The sequence below is a fragment of the Oncorhynchus mykiss genome, chromosome 25 (genome assembly GCF_057628025.1).
Source record: "Oncorhynchus mykiss isolate SJ-2025 chromosome 25, ASM5762802v1, whole genome shotgun sequence".
In the NCBI taxonomy this organism is placed as follows: domain Eukaryota; kingdom Metazoa; phylum Chordata; class Actinopteri; order Salmoniformes; family Salmonidae; genus Oncorhynchus; species Oncorhynchus mykiss.
In genome coordinates, this window is record NC_143046.1 from 49,544,771 (window position 1) to 49,567,205 (window position 22,435).

The 22,435-nt window shown below is 42.6% G+C and overlaps 1 protein-coding gene across 1 annotated transcript; it reads right to left on the reverse strand.

Annotated features, from left to right (window-relative positions):
* Positions 1–128: 128 nt before the first annotated feature.
* pcare (photoreceptor cilium actin regulator) lies at positions 129–13,791 on the reverse strand. The gene is made up of 2 exons (XM_021584345.3): positions 10,063–13,791; positions 129–617 (listed from the first exon to the last, which is right to left on the reverse strand). Exons 1-2 carry the CDS (start codon positions 13,416–13,418, stop codon positions 497–499), a joined length of 3,477 nt encoding a protein of 1,158 aa, XP_021440020.3. The 5' UTR covers positions 13,419–13,791; the 3' UTR covers positions 129–496.
* Between the last annotated feature and the right edge of the window lie 8,644 nt (positions 13,792–22,435).

The window sequence follows — 22,435 nt, forward strand, 5'->3', positions numbered from 1 at the left end:
TAATTGTTCTGGATATTCAGATATGATATGTGACTGTAAATTGAATGTTGTGCAAAAAGCAATAACAAGTAGTACAGTATGCGTTTTGATTGAATTCCATAGTATCGATTTGAGTCCAAACGTCAAAGTTGTTCATGTATGCACATTTTTATTGGAAACAAATCAAGTTAGAAAAACAAGAGAAATACTTTGACAAACCAAAATAGGAAACATGGAGTTGAAAATGTTTAATGGAAAATATAAGTCAGAAAGAGAGTCTATAAAATGAGAAATAAACACGTATACACACATGCACACACACACACAAGCACGCTGAATCCAGAATACAATAACATAATTTAAAAATGTCTCTGAGAATAATTAAAGGGAGTAGTGGGTAGTGGTACCACCTGGTAAAGAAGCTTTCTTGGAATTAGCACTCCCAGTGAAAAAAAAGTATTAAATCCTCCTGCTAATTCGTAATCCGACTTGGTCTTTCACTAACCAGCCCCCTCATTCACAATGTAAGGCTCTGACCCACAATGCATAGGTCCGGGTGCGAAGCAGAGCGGGCATTACATCTAAAGTCCGATTTGCTGTCCCATGACTTGTCGTCTCTGGTTGGCTCGTCCTCCAGCCTATGGGAGTGAAATGAAGAGGTGGTTTTAGGATTAGAGAAATATCACAGGTTGGTCAGCAACCAGTTAGCACAGGGCAGAACAAGCTACTGTTAGTCATAGTGGAATAATGTGTTAAGGATTAGCTAGCTACATACTACTGTTGGCTACCTGGATGAGGAAAATAGAGGGCACACAAAATCTAGTGTTATGACTTCACAGTAGCAAGATCAGAGTGAAAACATAATGATTTTAAAACAGTTAATCATTGTAACTCAAAACGGAAGGGTCAGGGTACTTGAATGGTTTTGAAAATTCACCATCAGTCTTGTATATCTCATCATTGTGCCGTAATCTCCTTAAAGAACTTCCATTTTTTTATGCAAAGCTCCCCTCTCACCCACCTAATGTAATTTGGCTGGGAATAGTTCCGCAACATCCAAAGAAAACCAGTTTTGCAGCATTAATGTTGCCCTAGTGGTTTTCTAGTAAAACAGAGAATCTACAGAACTTTGTGTGAGTGTCTTTGAGCTTGATTCAATTTGTACCGCTGATGGTCTGCACTGTGGCACAATTGACATTTTTCACAATTTCACAGTATTCAACCTCATAGTGTGGAAACATACAGGAAATCACATTTTTGACTGCACTGTATTAAATGTGTTTATGGAATTAATGCTGTAGATTGCACTGCATTATGGGTAAAAAACAGAAGGCTACTGTTATTAACTGTAATTGGCAGCCTCTTGTAAAAGTTTCACTACCATACTGCCTTTTTTACAGTAAAAGCTTATGCCTACTCTAGATTCAAATCTACAACCTCATGTTGTCGGGTGAGACACATGAAGCTTAGTAAATATCTCCTTGAAACGGCGGTGAAGTGGAAGAATATTTTCAGCAGCTGCTGACTTCTCTCTCCTGGATGCTCTCCTGCTTAAACTGTTCCGTTCTGTGTTTCACAGCCCCGAATAGATTTTCCCCTGTTCATACAGTGGCTTGCGAAAGTATTCACCCCCTTTGGCATTTTTACTATTTTGTTTCCTTACAACCTGGAATTAAAATATATATTTTTTGGGCTTTGCATCATTTGATTTACACAACATGCCTACCAGTTTGAAGATGCTAAATGTATTTTTATTGGGAAACAAGCAATAAATGTAAAAAAACAGAACTTGAGCATGCATAACTATTCACCCCCAAAGTCAACAGTTTGTAGAGCCACCTTCTGCATCAATTACAGCTGCAAGTCTCTTGGGGTATGTCTCTATAAGCTTGGCACATCTAAACGCTGGAATTTCCGCCCATTCTTCAAAGCAAAACTGCTCCACCTCCCTCAAGTTGGATGGGTTCCGCTGGTGTACAGCAATCTTTAAGTCGTACCACAGATTCTCAATTGGATTGAGGTCTGGGCTTTGACTAGGCTATTCCAAGACATTTAAATGTTTCCCCATAAACCACTAAAGTGTTGCTTTAACAGTATGCTTAGGATCATTGTCCTGCTGGAAGGTGAACCTCTGTCCCAGTCTCAAATCTCTGGAAGACTGAAACAGGTTTCCCTCAAGAATTTCCCTGTATTTAGCACCATCCATCATTCCTTCAGTTCTGACCAGTTTCCCTGTCCCTGCCGATGAAAAACATCCCCACAGCATGATGCTGCCCCCACCATGCTTCACTGTGGGGATGGTGTTCTCGGGGTGATGTGAGGTGTTGGGTTTGTGCCAGACATAGCATTTATCTTGATGGCCAAAAAGCTACATTTTAGTCTCATCTGACCAGAGTACCTTCTTCCATGTGTTTGCGGAGTCTCCCGCATGCCTTTTGCTTTTTAAGCAATTACTTCTGTAAAGCCCAGCTCTATGGAGTGTATGGCTTAAAGTGGTCCTATGGACAGATACTCCAATCACTGCTGTGGAGCTTTGCAGCTCCTTCAGGGTTATTTTTTGTATTTTTATTGCCTCTCTGATTAATGCCCTCTTTGTCTGGTCAGTGAGTTTTCGTGGGCGACCCTCTCTTGGCAGGTTTTTTGTGGTCCCATATTCTTTCTATTTTTGAATAATGGATTTAATGGTGCTCCGTGGGATGTTCAAAGTTTTGGATATTTGTATATAACCCAAGCCTGATCTGTACTTCTCCATAACTTTGTCCCTGACCTCTTTGGAGAGCTCCTTGGTCTTCATGGAGCTGCTTGCTTGGTGGTGCCCCTTGCTTAGTGGTGTTGCAGACGCTGGGGCCGCTCAGTATATATACTGAGATCATGTGACAGAACATGTGACAGTTAGATTGCACACTGATGGACTTTATTTAACTAATGATGTGTCTTTTGAAGCTAATTGGTTGCACCATATCTTATTTAGGGGCTTCATAGCAAAGGGGGTGAATACATATGCATGCACCACTTTTCTGTTGTTTTTAAAAAATAGTATTTTGAAAAAAGTTTTTTTTAAATTTCGCTTCACCAATTTGGACTATTCTGTTTATGTCCATTACATGAAATCCAAATAAAAATACATTTAAATTACAGGTTGTAATGCAACAAAAACGCCAAGAGGGATGAATACTTTTGCAAGGCACTGTAGATCTAGGATTCTACCCAATCCCAATTTTAATTTATCTCTTTGTCTCTCTTTCACCCAACACAATATAGGTTTTGAATTAGTGGTGTAATGAATCCTCTTCTTTGGTTAAATACACTGTTCATTCATATATCTTTTTTTATGGTATTATACAATACAACTAATAGCAATGTACTAAATTGTTGTAAATCGCAATGGTTATTTTAGGCGTAATTTGTAAATGATACCGTAAATTCCAATTAAATGTTGGTTTAACAGTACATTCATGTATTTCAAATGGTACTGCAATTCCACCCCACAGAATACAGTACCTTACCATGTTTTTGGAGCGGCAAAAACCTTTTTACCACATGGTGCGTGGTATTGTTGTTTCTGTCTCATCTACATATTTTGAGGCGTGCCTTGTAAGACACTGCATTTGTTGCATCTGTAAGTGAAAGTACTGTACCAATTGATTTGTGGTTGTAGGTCCCAAACAATAAAATGTGTATAGGGGACAGAATGGAGTGGCAGCAAGCTTACAACCTCTCTGATCTCCCCATCCCGGATCCGGGATCGTGAATACAGACTCAAGCTCATTACCATAACGCAACGTTAATGGTTGAATATTTCCCATGTCCTTGGTCTATTTTGCCCTGTACTCCCTGCAAGTTTGGAAACCTTTGCCAAGGCCTCTATAAGTGCAAGTGATATTAAAGAACACCTTCCTAATATTGAGTTACAGCTCTTTCTGCCCTCAGAAAAGCTTCAATTTGAAGGGGCATGGACAAGAAGTTGTCAGATAACTGGCTGTCCTTTGGGTGGTGGACCATTCTTGATACACACGGGAAACTGATGAGTGTGAAAAACCCAGCAGCTTGGCAGTTCTTGACACACTCAAACTGATGCGCCTGGCACCTACTACTGTAAAATACCCTGTTCAAAGGCACTTAACTCTTTTGACTTGCCCATTCGACCTCTGAATGGCACACATACACAATCCATGTCTCAATTGTCTCAAGGCTTACAAATGCTTATTTAAGCTGTCTCCGCCCCTTCATCTACACTGATTGGATTTAACAGGATCATAGTTTTCACATGGATTCACTTGGTCATTCTATGTCATGGAAATACCAAGTGTTCCTAATGTTTTGTACATTCAGTATACATATTTGATATGCTGTAATTTGAAAATATATTACCTAGCAGCCAACCTGCTTGCACCAATCCCATGCTGTTACAGGTAAATACTGTAAAATACAAACCCCACCTTCCCTCAATGAATTTCATTCATTCATTCATTTATTAATTACAATTGCCGTTAAAACATTACAGTCCGAGTTTTGGTACCATAAAATGATTACGGTAACATACTGTAAATAATGTAAATTACTGTACATTTTCAGCATTATACTGGCAGCAGAGTTGCAAGCAAATTATTGTAATTATATAATACAGCTGTGTTGCTGTAATGATTACAGTGGTCTCAATAACTATTAACTAACTAATAATACAGCACTGTTTCTTACTGTAGAACATTTTACAACATCCCTGCTGTAAAGCAAAATTACAGTATTTACCTGCTAACTCACCTGGCAATTTAACACTGCAAATTTACAGGGAAAGTTTTTCAGTGTAGGGACAGTGTAAGTTGAGCCATAGTTTAATATTTTGTCAATGTACTTCTTCAGTGTCATTCTGTCTATTTTTTCCATCCCCTGCTGGTGCTCAAATTGACTTCCCTTCTCAGTTCTTTGACTGCTCTTTCAAGAACCTCCAGGGGGACTAGACCCCTGCTTGTTAAATCATCAGATTAAATGAACACAATTTTAGTCTCCAAGGCATGATGATGTCTGCTCTGTAACAATAAAAATGCACTTGAGTTCATATGCATGACAAATTGCAAAACAAAGTCGAAGCATATTTTGCATAAAACTTACTAAATGTGGCCTCCCGGGTGGCACAGTGGTTAAGGGCGCTGCACTGCAGCGCCAGCTGTGCCACCAGAGACTCTGGGTTCGGGCCCAAGCTCTGTCATAACCGGCCGCGACCGGGAGGTCTGTGGGGCGACGCCGGGTTAGGGAGGGTTTGGCCGGTAGGGATATCCTTGTCTCAACGTGCACCAGCGACTCCTGTGACGGGCAGGTCGCAGTGTGCGCTAACCAAGGTTGCCAGGTGCACGGTGTTGCCAGGTTGCCAGGTGCAGGTGCACGGACGTATGACTTTCAACCTTCGTCTCTCCCGAGCCCGTACAGGAGTTGTAGCAATGAGACAAGATAGTAGCTACTAACAATTGGATACCACGAAATTGGGGAGAAAAAGGGGGTAAAATTTTAAAAATACAGTGCCTTGCGAAAGTATTCTGCCCCCTTGAACTTTGCGACCTTTTGCCACATTTCAGGCTTCAAGCATAAAGATATAAAACTGTATTTTTTTGTGAAGAATCAACAACAAGTGGGACACAATCATGAAGTGGAACGACATTTATTGGATATTTCAAACTTTTTTAACAAATCAAAAACTGAAAAATTGGGCGTGCAAAATGATTCAGCCCCTTTACTTTCAGTGCAGCAAACTCTCTCCAGAAGTTCAGTGAGGATCTCTGAATGATCCAATGTTGACCTAAATGACTAATGATGATAAATACAATCCACCTGTGTGTAATCAAGTCTCCGTATAAATGCACCTGCACTGTGATAGTCTCAGAGGTCCGTTAAAAGCACAGAGAGCATCATGAAGAACAAGGAACACACCAGGCAGGTCCGAGATACTGTTGTGAAGAAGTTTAAAGCCGGATTTGGATACAAAAAGATTTCCCACGCTTTAAAAATCCTAAGGAGCACTGTGCAAGCGATAATATTGAAATGGAAGGAGTGTCAGACCACTGCAAATCTACCAAGACCTGGCCTTCCCTCTAAACTTTCAGCTCATACAAGGAGAAGACTGATCAGAGATGCAGCCAAGAGGCCCATGATCACTCTGGATAAACTGCAGAGATCTACAGCTGAGGTGGGAGACTCTGTCCATAGGACAACAATCAGTCGTATATTGCACAAATCTGGCCTTTATGGAAGAGTGGCAAGAAGAAAGCCATTTCTTAAAGATATCCATAAAAAGTGTCGTTTAAAGTTTGCCACAAGCCACCTGGGAGACACACCAAACATGTGGAAGAAGGTGCTCTGGTCAGATGAAACCAAAATTGAACTTTTTGGCAACAATGCAAAACATTATGTTTGGCGTAAAAGCAACACAGCTGAACACACCATCCCCACTGTCAAACATGGTGGTGGCAGCATCATGGTTTGGGCCTGCTTTTCTTCAGCAGGGACAGGGAAGATGGTTAAAATTGATGGGAAGATGGATGGAGCCAAATACAGGACCATTCTGGACGAAAACCTGATGGAGTCTGCAAAAGACCTGAGACTGGGACGGAGATTTGTCTTCCAACAAGACAATGATCCAAAACATAAAGCAAAATCTACAATGGAATGGTTCAAAAATAAACATATCCAGGTGTTAGAATGGCCAAGTCAAAGTCCAGACCTGAATCCAATCGAGAATCTGTGGAAAGAACTGAAAACTGCTGTTCACAAATGCTCTCCATCCAACCTCACTGAGCTCGAGCTGTTTTGCAAGGAGGAATGGGAAAAAATGTCAGTCTCTCGATGTGCAAAACTGATAGAGACATACCCCAAGCGACTTACAGCTGTAATCGCAGCAAAAGGTGGCGCTACAAAGTATTAACTTAAGGGGGCTGAATAATTTTGCACGCCAAATTTTTCAGTTTTTGATTTGTTAAAAAAGTTTGAAATATCCAATAAATGTCGTTCCACTTCATGATTGTGTCCCACTTGTTGTTGATTCTTCACAAAAAAATACAGTTTTATATCTTTATGTTTGAAGCCTGAAATGTGGCAAAAGGTCGCAAAGTTCAAGGGGGTCGAATACTTTCGCAAGGCACTGTATATATTTTTTTTATTTTTACGGACTAAATGTAATCACCATTTGTATGGAATATGCCCCTGGCCAAATGGCACAATTAACCCCAAAGCAAACATTTTGACTCCAGTATATTAGCAAACACAGCTACAGTACAAGGACACATTTTCATGCTAAGTTTAGGACTAAATATTGTAGCTTATAGAGACCCCAACTGGTGTATAAAACAATCTAATTTGGTTTAGATACAAGCTTCATGAAACATATAATGACTTTGGGGACCTAACTTGCTTACCACTTTTCCATGTGGTTTCTTTCTGCAGACTCCATGAAATGATGACCTCTTCCTAAATATTTGGTCACATTATTAATTTTGTTTCCTAGAAACAAGGGATGGCTCCAGGGCTGGCACTAGCCTTTAGGCAGCCCTAAGCAAGATTTGGTTGGGGGGCTCCAATACTTCCACTTTAGTGCCCCCTCTCTTGACGGCGGAGATACATTTTAAAGTATATTTCCTGCTATCCTACTCATTTTACCATTGGGAGTAGAGAAAATGTTGCAGCCAAAATGAAAAAACTGCTTACTATAGAATACTACAGTACTTACTATACAATTCTGTAGTAAACTACAGTACACTGTAGAATACTATACTACACACTGTAATATCCTCGATCATCAAATCAAATCAAATTTTATTTGTCACATACACATGGTTAGCAGATGTTAATGCGAAGGTAGCGAAATGCTTGTGCTTCTAGTTCCGACAATGCAGTAATAACCAACGAGTAATCTAACCTAACAATTCCAAATCTACTACCTTATACATACAAGTGTAAAGGGATAAAGAATATGTACATAATCATGTGTAATACTTGAATATTATAGTAAATACTACACTATTATCCAATAAAAATATCACTGTTAAAATTACTACAGTAATGTCCTCTAAAACGCAACAATTTTTTAACTATAGTAAATACTGCAGTATTTAATTTCCAGATACCCTGCCCGTTGCTTTTGTGCCACCCATAAGTGAGAAACCTACAGTATAGACCATATGTTGTGTCTCCTACAGGTTGTAGAAAGAGCAGGAGCTTGGAATTATCCCGTCAGACCCCAATCCTACCTACATACCTACAGGTTATGGAAAATGTGCTCTTTAGTATTTCTCAATTGGGTTTCCTCAAAGAGAAAGCCTCAACTTCTATGTCAAAGATATTAAAAACAAAAACACTATAGTAAATTACATCAGTCTGAACAACACTGCAGTAAATACTACCGTATACTATTATCATCAGAAACACTACATTAATTACTATAGTATATATACTAACTATAATATACTTTAGTTTTATAACACATTTCATGCGATGCTACTCATTTTGCCATTGGGCAGAGAAAAATCTTTGAAGTTTAAAAGAACATTTCCTACAATCCTACACATTTTGCCAAGATGTGTTAATGATATCTGAGTGTCAATGACTAACAAAATCAAGGGCCCCTGCCCACTCCTGGGCATGCACGGTTGGTATTCGGCCATCATTACTAAAAGTTTAGTTAGCTGCCTTGCTGACATTTTAATTTAGTGACTGTCGGTGATAAAAAGTGCTGATTCACAACCACATTTAAAAATGGCACCTTGTGTATTCTACTATTCTAACTCTCAACAGCAAGTTGAGACCTCGACTAAGTTCCTAAAATTTTTATTTTTTTTGCCAGGGGGCCCTATGCGACCGCTTATGTCGCTTATGCCTGAAGCCGGCCCTGGTGGCTCAACTACACCCTTGGCATGACCTACCCCACTCTCCCCTGCAAATGTATGTCAGTTATTTTAGTAAAACAAACTAATCGAACTTCTTCAAGCCTGAAACTGCACTTTGGAGAAGTGTAGATGGTTGTTTTCCAACTATTTATACAGATTTTATGATTTGGTTACCAAAAGGAGAAGACTGATGTGACCTGAAAGTAGTTTTCAAGTGTCTTGTAATTGTATCACCTATATTGGTCATAGATTTCAAATTACATTCATGCTGGTAGTCAAACCATAATGGTTATGTATAATCTTATCAAGCATAATTTCCTCTCAAGTGGTTTTATATCAATAGCTCAATGAAACCAGCAGGCTTCAAAAAAATTAAATATGTGCTCAAATGTTTACACCATGACAAATGTGTGAATCCATTACATTTTCCCTCTAATATTCGTCTCTGAATCTGGGTGACATTAAACACCAAAAAAGTACAAATTGATTTCATAAAAAGAGACAAGGGTGCACTTTGAAATACCATTGAGATTAGTAAATAATTTCTCCAATACTATTTTCAACTTGAGTGATAAGATAAAGTAATGCTACATTTCAAGCATGAATGCAGTTGTCATTTTATGTAACCCATAACAAGTTGTGTTGATGAAAACCCGAAAGTAGAAACCTGTCTAACATGGCCCACAATTAGTAAACTTGATTTCAGAGGTCATGCATTTTAATATTTGTGATTTGTAATAATAGTTTTAGTCGAGCATAGAGCACATAGTCTTATGGCTATTGTGAAATTAATCAAGTCAATAGAATAGTTGAATGGTGCAGAAAGGTGAGCATATGTGCTGACTATTTTTAAATAGAGGGGTACATGATGCACATGCCTTGTTCTTTCATTTGCAGTTTTTAATCGCCTCATGAAGACAGCCAATTATTGGTTCATATTGTTTCCCTATTAGTGATCCCATACTGTGCTACAGCAGAGAGGGAGTTTTGACTACAAGGAGAGTGACAGGGGGCTTTCCCCTTCTTTGAGGAAAACAAATACTCATTGCAATATCCTAAATCATAGACATACCATTCCTTCGATACATTTGCATGTGAACACATCGATTCATGAATTGAAAGATATTAGAGCATACGACTAGTGGGAGCATACTACTTTATTATTGGATTTTGAAAGAGAGAGATTTGGTTAGAGGGAAACATTGACACTCACCCTTGTGTGCTGATGGCTGGCTCACTCCCACAAGTCTCTGCGAATGAGACGATGGTTGCCCTGGGTGGCAGGCTTAGAATGGGCCTCTGGTCTGAGTGGCTGCGTCGGATGAAAGGCTGTGGCCCTCGCACGGACATAGGGAGCCTGCCACGATCTCCCCAAGGACGTGGGACAACATGGCCACCGGTGGAGGCCACCGGTGAAGTCTGTGGGGGGCGGGGTACGGGACAAGGCTGGGCCTCAAACAGTGAGGGTGAGGCCGGGCAGAAAACAGAGCGAGCGTTACTTATTAACTGAGAGATAGCTGAAGCCCCTGCGGTGGAGTCCTCGCTGTTGTTCTCTCGTCTCCATCTTTGTACCCTAGGGGACGCTGGTGGTGAGGGTGCCTTGAAAGAATGTGTGGAGCCAGAAGAACTGGAGTTTGGGGTCATTACTTGTCTTGAGGCAGGTGGGCTTGGGAGTCTTCTCTGAAGTGGTGGTGGGGTGGGAAGTTTGCGAATGACCGGAGGGCTGGTTGAGGATGGAAGCATAGACAGTTTTCTGAAGGTGGGGGGACTGGGGAATCTTCGATGCAAGCAGGTTGGGGTTGAAGGTGTGGAAGGCAGTATTCGAGTTCTAGATACAGGCAGGGTAGCAGGTGGTTGGATACTGACGGTTGAAGTGGGAGTCACTGTCTTAAAGGGGCTGTCATCGCTTTGTCTACATCCCGATGCAGCTCGATTGGGAGAGGGCCACCTGGGCACATCCTGACCTTTCTCCATCGAAGACTCTGAGGAGTGCCGCAAGTGGATTACTTTTCTGGCTAGCTTGTAGAGAGTGGCCGCCTCCTCTGTCTCTGGGTTTACCTCCAGCTGAGGCTCATTGTGGCTAACCCTGGAACTAGCAGAGGTATTCTGCCGTACAGTCCAGGCAGGGGGCATGCTGCTCGAGCCCTGGAGCAGGTTGCCTCTGCTGGGTAGCAATGGCACAGACTGCATGGAAGCACGCAGCTTCTGAGATGCAATAGCCATCTTGGGAATAGGGGATCGGCCCCTACTAACAACCTCATCGTCTATGTCGCTTACTGTGAGGCTTTGTGCACCTTCAAAGGAATTGTCCATCAGGACCTCAAGAGGAGGGGGTGGCAGACTTTGTACGTCTAAGTCATCTGTCCTACTGCTGACCCCACTGCTCAGTATGGCCTCGATGTCACCTACTCCAGGCATAACAGGGACCCCACACTTTCGAACACCTTTGATAGGCCCTAACATTTTGGAGGGCTCTTGGTTGGGCTCTTCAACCCCCTGGCTGAAGGTGTCAATCAGCCTTTTGACAGAATTCCTTCCCCGGTACAGCCCTGAGGACAGACGAGGTGACAGTGGAGGGCTAGGAGGTGGGGTGGCTTTCAACACCCCCTTGGTGGTTTTCTTGTCTTTCTTTTCTTTTTCCTCCTCCATGTCCTTGCTTGCCCCCTGTTCCCAGGAGCTACGCTTAGTGGGCACTGCCTGGTCCTGAATTGGAAAAGTGTTGTTGTTCTTCCGCAGGGTGGATTGTAGACGTTTGGATGCCAGGGACTTTACAGTATATCCTGGGTTCTGTTTAGTGGGACCTGTCTTGGCATTCTCTTCCATCCTGCCTTTGCTCATCCTCTCTAGCCTCTGACTCAGATCCCTCTGTGTCCTCTCTAGTTCAAGCAATGTTGGATCTTCACCTTTGCTGCGGAGGGATTCTACAGACTGTGAACGACCCTCTTTGGGAACAGGGGTCTTTTTAATTGCCCTCTGTACAGGAGCTGCTGTTTGGGGCCTTTTTGGTGATCGCTCCTCCCCCTCTGTCCACTGGCGCCTGCTGGTCTTGGGGCTGTCTGTTGGTTTAGTTTTGGTACTGTCACATTGTGAGGGAACAAATCTAACCTGACCACTTATGGCATCTTTCATTTTCAGGGTCATTTCCACATTTTGAGGGTTCTCCATGCGCCTGGGTGCCAGGCGACTAGGTTGCTGGTTAGGATCAGATGGTGAGGAGTAAGATTGCTTCCTGCCACCTTCTCCCTCTTCTTCCCCCTCCTCATCATCATTGTCATCCTCCTCACCATCATTTAAAAAGGCAGATCCTAGTAGTGACTCTGTGTCTTTCTGCTCTTTACCCATTCTGGTGCAGGCCGAGTCTATGGAATTTAGGGAGTTGCTTGGACTAACTTTCTTGGTAAACTTTCGCCTTGGTGCCCCTTGCCGGACTAGGGTAGCATTGCTGCCAATAGGGCTGTAAAGAGTGGTTTGGTTGGTCGCAGTGTACTCACAGCTTTCACTGTGAATTCTTTCAGACCCAGCTAGTGACTCGCTCTCGGCCCCAATTCCACTGTCCTCACTGAACAATGCAGAGTCCTCTGGTCCGGTCGTACGGAGTGAGGCAGCCTCAATGCGGGTCAGCAACTGCATCAGTCTTGTCTCTACATTACGCTTAGCTTTTAATTTCTCCTCCAGCAGCTCAGAGACAGAGATGAAATACACAGCTGCCTCCTCTAAGGCAGAGTCCCCAATGCCACCCACAGACTGACCCACATTTTGCATCCTTTGAGTGGTATACTGAAGTAGCTGCTGCAAGAGGTCTGGTGAAGACTCAGCATTGGTGGATCCAGACTTGAGGGGGGTGAAACTGGATAGGTTTTTTATTGGGCTTGGCCAGGCGAGATGCTCCCCATTGTCCTTCAGAAGCCTTTCACCCTCGTCTGCCATTTCCTCCAGCCCTCGGTTGATTTCCTCGTAGCGCATAGCCATGAAGGTCACCATTGGCTGCACAGACACCTGGGTTTGGGTCGCCTGGTCCAGGAGCCGCAGCAGAATCTCATATTTGCTGATGCTTGGGTTTAAATAGGCATACACAGCCTGGTGGGCTTTCACTAAAGGTTCCGGAAAATCAACTTTCTGCTCCACAAGGGGAGATTTTTTCTCCTTCTCTTTCTTTTTGGTCAGTTTGATTCCTTTGCCATTTTTCTTTGGTTTTCGTCCACCCTTTTTGTCAGCCATATCTTGCCTATCTCCTTGTTTCTCTTTTACATGTGACCCTGTCTCTTGAGTCCCCACTTTTTTGTCAAGGATGACCCCCTCTGGAACCAACTCGGTCAGGGAGGGTCTTTTTTTCTGTGGGGTTGAAGGTGCGTCCTGAACAGAGTAGTTCTGACCAGCCAGTCTACTCTCCCCACTTCCCCTCTCCCAAGTCTCTCCATCTGTGTCTCCTGTTCCGGAGGAGCCTCCACTCCCTCCATCATCAGACTGGGACTTCCCTTGACTCTCTTGGCCCCCTGGTAGTAGTGTCCTTCCCCTCCTAAAGGTGGCCTGACCCGGAAAAGTGTTACCTTTAGACGGGGAACAGCCCATTGCGGCAGCTCAATTTAAGTTGATTTCCTCAGTGAACAAGAACTCTGTGAAACTCCCACAAAGACGGAGGGGAAATAACCTTCACAAAGGAAAGAGAATAATAGCCAAGGTCCTTAGCTATCAGCTGCACCTGTCATCTTCAGATGGCTCCAATCTGCGACAGAGTTGTTGATACTGGCAGGTTCTTTATCCTTACAAAAAAGAAGACAAACAACACAAAACAGGGACAAATCCATTCAAACGTGTCCTATTTTCTTCCCTATCATAGATAGGTTTAAACAAAATATCCGCATATCCATTTTCATGTTTTCTGTTAATTCCTTGTGCATAACATCAACATCTTACAGCTTGTCCTATGGAACAACATCCCTGTGTACTTGTAGAGGACAAGAAGCTGAAAGGATTAGAGAGGCTTTCAGTTGAACTCCTCAGTGTGCACATGGCACATTAAAGCAAATAAAAAAATCACACTTGTAAGACCTTAAGCTCATTACGGTAATCAGGGCTGCTTTCAGGTGGCTTTTAATAGAACAGACAACAATATCTCACTGTTTAGTGCCCTAGCCAAACCCAAAGGATACTCTAAATACAGTATACTGCCAAGTAAAATGGACTGGATGCTCAAAATCAACTCCTATATTAATATTGTTATTTCAATACAACAGATGAACCAATAGTGGGTTTTCAACTGAACTCAACCTGAACGGCTTTGCTCATGCACATTATGTAATCCAAAGTATACTTGCAACCAATAGCTGGTTATTCTACACTCTCAGAAAAAAAGTTATGGTTAGACTACAGCATTGTTCTCTGGTGTCACGACTTCCACTGAAGTCGGCTCCTCTCCTTGTTCGGGCCGGGCGGCGGTCGACGTCACCGGCTTTCTAGCCATCGCCGCTCCATTTCTCATTGATCCATTTGTTTTGTCTTCTTCCCTGCACACCTGGTTTTCATTCACAAATCACACTGCATGTATTTATTCCTCTGTTCCCCCTCATGTATTTGTGTGAAATTGTTTGTTTCGTGTTAAATGTTGACGCGCCATAAGGGTTTGCTTATACCGTGTTGTTCACAAAGATGTTTATTGTTAAAATTATTTGTGACTGTTTTGCGCGTTTTGCACTTTTGCCAAGGGGCTAGAGGTTTTGACGCAGTTGCGTCCGTCTGTTGGTTTCTCCTGCCTCAATAAAGTATGCGCCTGTTCACAACTCTCTGCTCTCCTGCACCTGACATAGCTACCAGTATGCACACACCTGACACCTGGGGTACAAAAATATCAAATACACATTTTACGTTCAGTGGTACACACAATGATCTCAAATGGTATTGTTCGGGACCTTTTAGGGTATATGCGCAGATAATCTAGTATAATATTTTTTTTATAAAGGTACACTCATCACACACTCGCAACAAAATGGGTACGGTGACTCATCATTTCTGTTTAACAGGGTGGATGTATGGATTAGTGGGGGAGTGACTTTCAGTTAGTTCTTTCTGGCCACCCGTTAGTTGAAGTGTTGTACCAGTTTAAGTGATCTATGGTTATGTTAATATTTGGTTTTGCATGTCTGCTTTATAAGCAGGTTGGTATTTAATGAGCTTACTATTGTACTAGAGCAGTGGTTCCCAAACTTTTATAGTCCTGTACCCCTTCAAACGTTCCAGCTGCATACCCCCTCTAGCACCAGGGTCAGCACACTCTCAAATGTTGTTTTTTTTGCCATCATTGTAAGCCTGCCACACACACACTATTCGATACATTTATTGAACATAAGAATGAGTGTGAGTTTTTGTCACAACCAGGCTCGTGGGAAGCAACAAAGAGCTCTTATTAAAGGACCAGGGCACAAATAATAATATAATAACAATCAATAATTTTGCTCTTTATTTAACCATCTTACATATAAAACCTTATTGTTCATAGAAATTTGTGAATAACTCACCACAGGTTAATGAGAAGGGTGTGCTTGAAAGGATGCACATAACTCCGCAATGTTGGGTTGTATTGGAGAAAGTCTCAGTCTTAAATCATTTTCCACACACAGTCTGTGCCTGTATTTAATTGTCATGCTAGTGAGGGCCGAGAATCTACTCTCACATAGGTAGGTACGTAGTTGCAAAGGGCATCAGTGTCTTAACAGCACAATTTGCCAAGGCAGGATACTCTGAGCGCAGCCCAATCCAGAAATCTGGCAATGGCTTCTGCTTAAATTCAATTTTCACAGAACTGCGTGTTGCAATTTCGATGAGACTCTTGTTCAGATATCGGTAAGTGGATTGGAGGCAGGGCATGAAAGGAATAACGAATCCAGTCATTTGTGTAATCCGTTTCGGGAAAGTACCTATGTAATTGCGCACCTAACTCATTCAGGTGCTTCACTATATCCATCAGACTGTTAAACAGCCACCACTAACATTGAGTGGCTGCTGTCAACACACTGACTCAACTCCAGCCACTTTAATAATGGGAATTGATGGAAATTGATGTAAAATATATCACTAGCCACTTTAAACTATGCTACTTAATATAATGTTTACATACCCTACATTATTTATCTCATATGTATACGTATATACTGTACTCTATATCATCTACTGCATCTTTATGTAATACATGTATCACTAGCCACTTTAAACTATTCCACTTTGTTTACATACTCATCTCATATGTATATACTGTACTCGATACCATCTACTGCATCTTGCCTATGCCACTCTGTACCATCACTCATTCATATATCTTTATGTACATATTCTTTATCCCTTACACTTGTGTGTATAAGGTAGTAGTTTTGGAACTGTTAGCTAGATTACTCGTTGGTTATTACTGCATTGTCGGAACTAGAAGCACAAGCATTTCGCTACACTCGCATTAACATCTGCTAACCATGTGTATGTGACAAATAAAATTTGATTTGATTTGATATATCACATTTGACATTGTCTGTAAGTTTGTGTTTATTTGCACACAGAAAAATGATACAATGATGGAAAGACCCGTGTGTTGTCCCTGTTAATGCAGACAGAGAAGAGCTCCAACTTCTTAATCATAGCCTCAATGTTGTCCAGCAAATTGAATTTAGTTGCGGAGATTATTCAGGCGAGAAAAAACATCACCCAGATAGGCCAGTCATGTGAGAAACTGAAGTGAAAATGATGGTCAGCAAAGAAAACTTTAATCTCGTCTCTAAATTTTTTTTAAAACGTGTCAATACTTTCCCCCTTAATAACCAGCGCACCTCTGTATGTTGTAAAAGCGTTACATGGTTGCTGCCCATATCATTGCATAGTGTAGAAAATACACAACACTTTAGGGAACTTGCTTTAACAAAGTTAACCATTTTCACTGTAGTGTTCAAAACGTCTTTCAAGCTGTCAGGCATTCCCTTGGCAGCAAGAGCATCTCGGTAGAAGCTGAAGTGTACCCAAGTGGTGTCGGGAGCAACTGATTGCACACGCGTTACCACTCCACTATGTCTCCCTGTCATGGCTTTTGTACCAACAGTACAGATACCAACATGAGCAGCAAGTACGTTTGGCTACATACGACCGTTGGTGGAATTCCTGCGAGAGAGTAACGGTTAATGTGATTGGATGCTAATTATTTGACTGGGCTACCCGTATTTGACATTGTGTTGTTATTTCACTGAACACTAGATGGTTGAATTTTATTTTTGGCAGTGAAACAAGGCTACTCAGGTGAGATAAAAACCTCACCCAAATGTATATCCCTATTGGAAAATATAAATGGACTGTTTGAAAATCTGAAGAAAAAAACATGTTAAAACAAATATACATGTGTATATACACACACACTACCGTTCATGTTTTCGAAAGAAAAGTACATTTTTTGTCCATTGAAATAACATCAAATTGATCAGATATACATTGTAGGCATTGTTAATGTTGTGAATGACTATTGTAGCTGGAAACGGCTGATTTTGTATGGAAAATCTACATAGGCATACGGAGGCCCATTATCAGCAACCATCCTTCCTGTGTTCAAATGGCACGTTGTGTTAGCTAGTCCAAGTTTATTATTTTAAAAGGCTAAATGATCATTAGAAAACCCTTTTGTAATTATGTAAGCACAGCTGAAAACTGTTGTCCTAATTAAAGAAGCAATAAAACAGGCCTTTTTTAGACTAGTTGAGTATCTAGAACATCAGTATTTGTGGGTTCGATTACATGCTCAAAATGGCCAAAAACAAAGACTTTCTTCTGAATCTCATCAGTCTATTCTTATTCTACGAAATGGAGGCTATTCCATGTGAGAAATTGCCAAGAAACTGAAGATCTCGAACAATGCTGTGTACTACTCCCGTCATAGAACAGCACAAACTGGCTCTAATCAGAATCGAAAGAGGAGTGGGAGGCCCCAGTGCACAACTGAGCAAGAGGACAAGTACATTAGAGTGTCTTGTTTGAGAAAGAGACACCTCACAAGTCCTCAACTGGCAGCTTCATTAAATAGTACCCGCAAAACACCAGTCTCAACGTCAACAGTGAAAAGGCGACTCGGGAGAGCTGGCGTTCTAGGCAGAGTCCCTCTGTCCAGTGTCTGTATTCTTTTGCCCATCTTAGTCTTTTCTTTTTATTGGTCAGTTTGAGACATGGCTTTTTCTTTGCAACTCTGCCTAGAAGGACAGCAACCCAGAGTCGAATCTTCACTGATGACGTTGTGACTGGTGTTTTGCGGGTACTATTTAATGAAGCTGCCAGTTGAGGACTTGTGAGGTGTCTGTTACCCCAAACTTTTGAACAGTAGTGTAAATATGTATATACAGTGGGGCAAAAAAGTATTTAGTCAGCCACCAATTGTGCAAGTTCTCCCACTTAAAAAAATCCAGAAAATCACATTGTAGGATTTTTTATGAATTTATTTGCAAATTATGGTGGAAAATAAGTATTTGGTCAATAACAAAAGTTTATCTCAATACTTTGTTATATACCCTTTGTTGGCAATGACAGAGGTCAAACGTTTTCTGTAAGTCTTCACAAGGTTTTCACACACTGTTGCTGGTATTTTGGCCCATTCCTCCATGCAGATCTTCTCTAGAGCAGTGATGTTTTGGGGCTGTTGCTGGGCAACACAGACTTTCAACTCCCTTCAAAGATTTTCTATGGGGTTGAGATCTGGAGACTGGCTAGGCCACTCCAGGACCTTGAAATGCTTCTTACGAAGCCACTCCTTCGTTGCCCGGGCGATGTGTTTGGGATCATTGTCATGCTGAAAGACCCAGCCACATTTCATCTTCAATGCCCTTGCTGATGGAAGGAGGTTTTCACTCAAAATCTCACAATACATGGCCCCATTCATTCTTTCCTTTACACGGATCAGTCGTCCTGGTCCCTTTGCAGAAAAATCAAATCACATCAAATTTATTTATATAGCCCTTCGTACATCAGCTGATATCTCAAAGTGCTGTACAGAAACCCAGCCTAAAACCCCAAACAGCAAGCAATGCAGGTGTAGAAGCACGGTGGCTAGGAAAAACTCCCTAGAAAGGCCAAAACCTAGGAAGAAACCTAGAGAGGAACCAGGCTATTTGGGGTGGCCAGTCCTCTTCTGGCTGTGCCGGGTGGAGATTATAACAGAACATGGCCAAGATGTTCAAATGTTCATAAATGACCAGCATGGTCAAATAATAATAAACAGGCAGAACAGTTGAAACTGGAGCAGCAGCACGGCCAGGTGGCCTGGGGACAGCAAGGAGTCATCATGTCAGGTAGTCCTGAGGCATGGTCCTAGGGCTCAGGTCCTCAGAGAGAGAGAAAGAAAGAGAGAGAGAATTAGAGAGAGCATACTTAAATTCACACAAGACACCGGATAGGACAGGAGAAGTACTCCAGATATAACAAACTGACTCTAGCCCCCCGCCACAAACTACTGCAGCATAAATAAAAAGAAAAACAGCCCCAAAGCATGATGTTTCCACCCCCATGCTTCACAGTAGGTATGGTGGTCTTTGGATGCAACTCAGCATTCTTTGTCCTCCAAACATGACGAGTTGAGTTTTTACCAAAAAGTTATATTTTGATTTCATCTGACCATATGACATTCTCCCAATCTTCTTCTGGATCATCCAAACGCTCTCTAGCAAACTTCAGACGGGCCTGGACATGTACTGGCTTAAGCAGGGGGACACGTCTGGCACTGCAGGATTTGAGTCCCTGGCGGCGTAGTGTGTTACTGATGGTAGGCTTTGTTACTTTGGTCCCAGCTCTCTGCAGGTCATTCACTAGGTCCCCCCGTGTGGTTCTGGGATTTTTGCTCACCGTTCTTGTGATCATTTTGACCCCACGGGGTGAGATCTTGCGTAGAGCCCCAGATCGAGGGAGATTATCAGTGGTCTTGTATGTCTTCCATTTCCTAATAATTGCTCCCACAGTTGATTTCTTCAAACCAAGCTGCTTACCTATTGCAGATTCAGTCTTCCCAGCCTGGTGCAGGTCTACAATTTTGTTTCTGGTGTCCTTTGACAGCTCTTTGGTCTTGGCCATAGTGGAGTTTGGAGTGTGACTGTTTGAGGTTGTGAACAGGTGTCTTTTATACTGATAACAAGTCCAAACAGGTGCCATTAATACAGGTAACGAGTGGAGGACAGAAGAGCCTCTTAAAGAAGAAGTTACAGGTCTTTGAGAGCCAGAAATCTTGCTTGTTTGTAGGTGACCAAATACTTATTTTCCACCATAATTTGCAAATAAATTCATTAAAAATCCTACAATTTCTTCTCATTTTGTCTGTCATAGACGAAGTGTACCTATGATGAAATTTACAGGCCTCATCTTTTTAAGTGGGAGAACTTGCACAATTGGTGGGTGACTAAATACTTTTTTGCCCCACTGTACACACATTGGTATTTTTAAATGTGAATCATATTTTTTATTTTGCGTACCCCCAATATCATTGTACACCTGTTTGGGAATACCTGTACTCGAGGAAGCTCTGCAGAGTGGTCACTAGCTGGCACAGCCACAAGGTCATGCAATCTTTTGATTTTAAACCTAACCTTAACCTGACTGCTAACCCAAATGCCTAACCCTAACCTTAAATTATGACCAAATGATTTGATAATTTTAGTTTTCATACATTTTACGGTCAGTTCTGCCTCCAGGGCAAGACTTTTGACTATAAACGCCAACCTGCTCTTTGTAATGGCTTACATAAGAAGGTGACAATGAAGAGCTGTAAATAATATTGTAGTGAACCTTGGTATGGACTTCTTGGTGTAATGGTTAAGGTGGTGGCTTGACAATCGCTGGACCCAGGTTCAATTTCTGGTTGGGGTTCCCCTTGAATTCGCTCCACTGGTGTCAGAAGAGTGATGGCAGAGAGATTGTTAGGTTAGGGACCTGATATTGAGAAGAGATACATTTTTGCCACTTACAATGGACCTATGGCTTTGTCACTGTGGTGGTACCATAAAAAGGCCTATGATACACTATTGACTATTTTAAGGTACGAAATGCAAGAGGACACCTGTGTGCCTATACTTAATGGTACAATGCATGTACCTTACAAGGCACCACTACAGTGACCCCACTATCACAGACAATAAACTCTGTAACTGTTTTAAAGTCACCATTGGTCGGATTCCTTCCTCTCCGGCAACTGAGTACGAAAGGACGCCTGTACCTTTGTATAAAAACCTAAAGTGATACTGGCAAGGGCAGCATGCGGGTCTTTATTTTCCTATGAAAATAAATTCTAATTATTCCTATGCAAGCCGACTCAGATGTTCGAGTGCTTTTCCTATTTTGAAATACACTGCTCAAAAAAATAAAGGGAACACAAACTGAAATCAAACTGTCCACTTAGGAAGCAACACTGATTGACAATAAATTTCACATGCTGTTGTGCAAATGGAATAGACAACAGGTGGAAATTATAGGCAATTAGCAAGACACCCCCAATAAAGGAGTGGTTCTGCAGGTGGTGACCACAGACCACTTCTCAGTTCCTATGCTTCCTGGCTGATGTTTTGGTCACTTTTGAATGCTGGCAGTGCTTTCACTCTAGTGGTAGCATGAGACAGAGTCTACAACCCACACAAGTGGCTCAGGTAGTGCAGCTCATCCAGGATGGCACATCAATGCGAGCTGTGGCAAGAAGGTTTGCTGTGTCTGTCAGTGTAGTGTCCAGAGCATGGAGGCGCTACCAGGAGACAGGCCAGTACATCAGGAGACGTGGAGGAGGCCGTAGGAGGGCAACAACCCAGCAGCAGGACCGCTACCTCTGCCTTTGTGCAAGGAGGAGCAGGAGGAGCACTGCCAAAGCCCTGCAAAATGACTTCCAGCAGGCCACAAATGTGCATGTGTCTGCTCAAACGGAAACAGACTCCATGAGGGTGGTATGAGGGCCCGACGTCCACAGGTGGGGGTTATGCTTACAGCCCAACACCGTGCAGGACGTTTGGCATTTGCCAGAGAACACCAAGATTGGCAAATTCGCCACTGGCGCCCTGTGCTCTTTACAGATGAAAGCAGGTTCACACTGAGCACATGTGACAGACGTGACAGAGTCTGGAGACGCCGTGGAGAACGTTCTGCTGCCTGCAACATCCTCCAGCATGACCGGTTTGGCGGTGGGTCAGTCATGGTGTAGGCTGGCATTTCTTTGGGGGGCCGCACAGCCCTCCATGTGCTCGCCAGAGGTAGCCTGACTGCCATTAGGTACCGAGATGAGATCCTCAGACCCCTTTGAGACCATATGCTGGTGCGGTTGGCCCTGGGTTCCTCCTAATGCAAGACAATGCTAGACCTCATGTGGCTGGAGTGTGTCAGCAGTTCCTGCAAGAGGAAGGCATTGATGCTATGGACTGGCCCGCCCGCTCCCCAGACCTGAATCCAATTGAGCACATCTGGGACATCATGTCTCGCTCGATTCACCAACGCCACGTTGCACCACAGACTGTCCAGGAGTTGGCGGATGCTTTAGTCCAGGTCTGGGAGGAGATCCCTGAGGAGACCATCCACCACCTCATCAGGAGCATGCCAGGCGTTGTAGGGAGGTC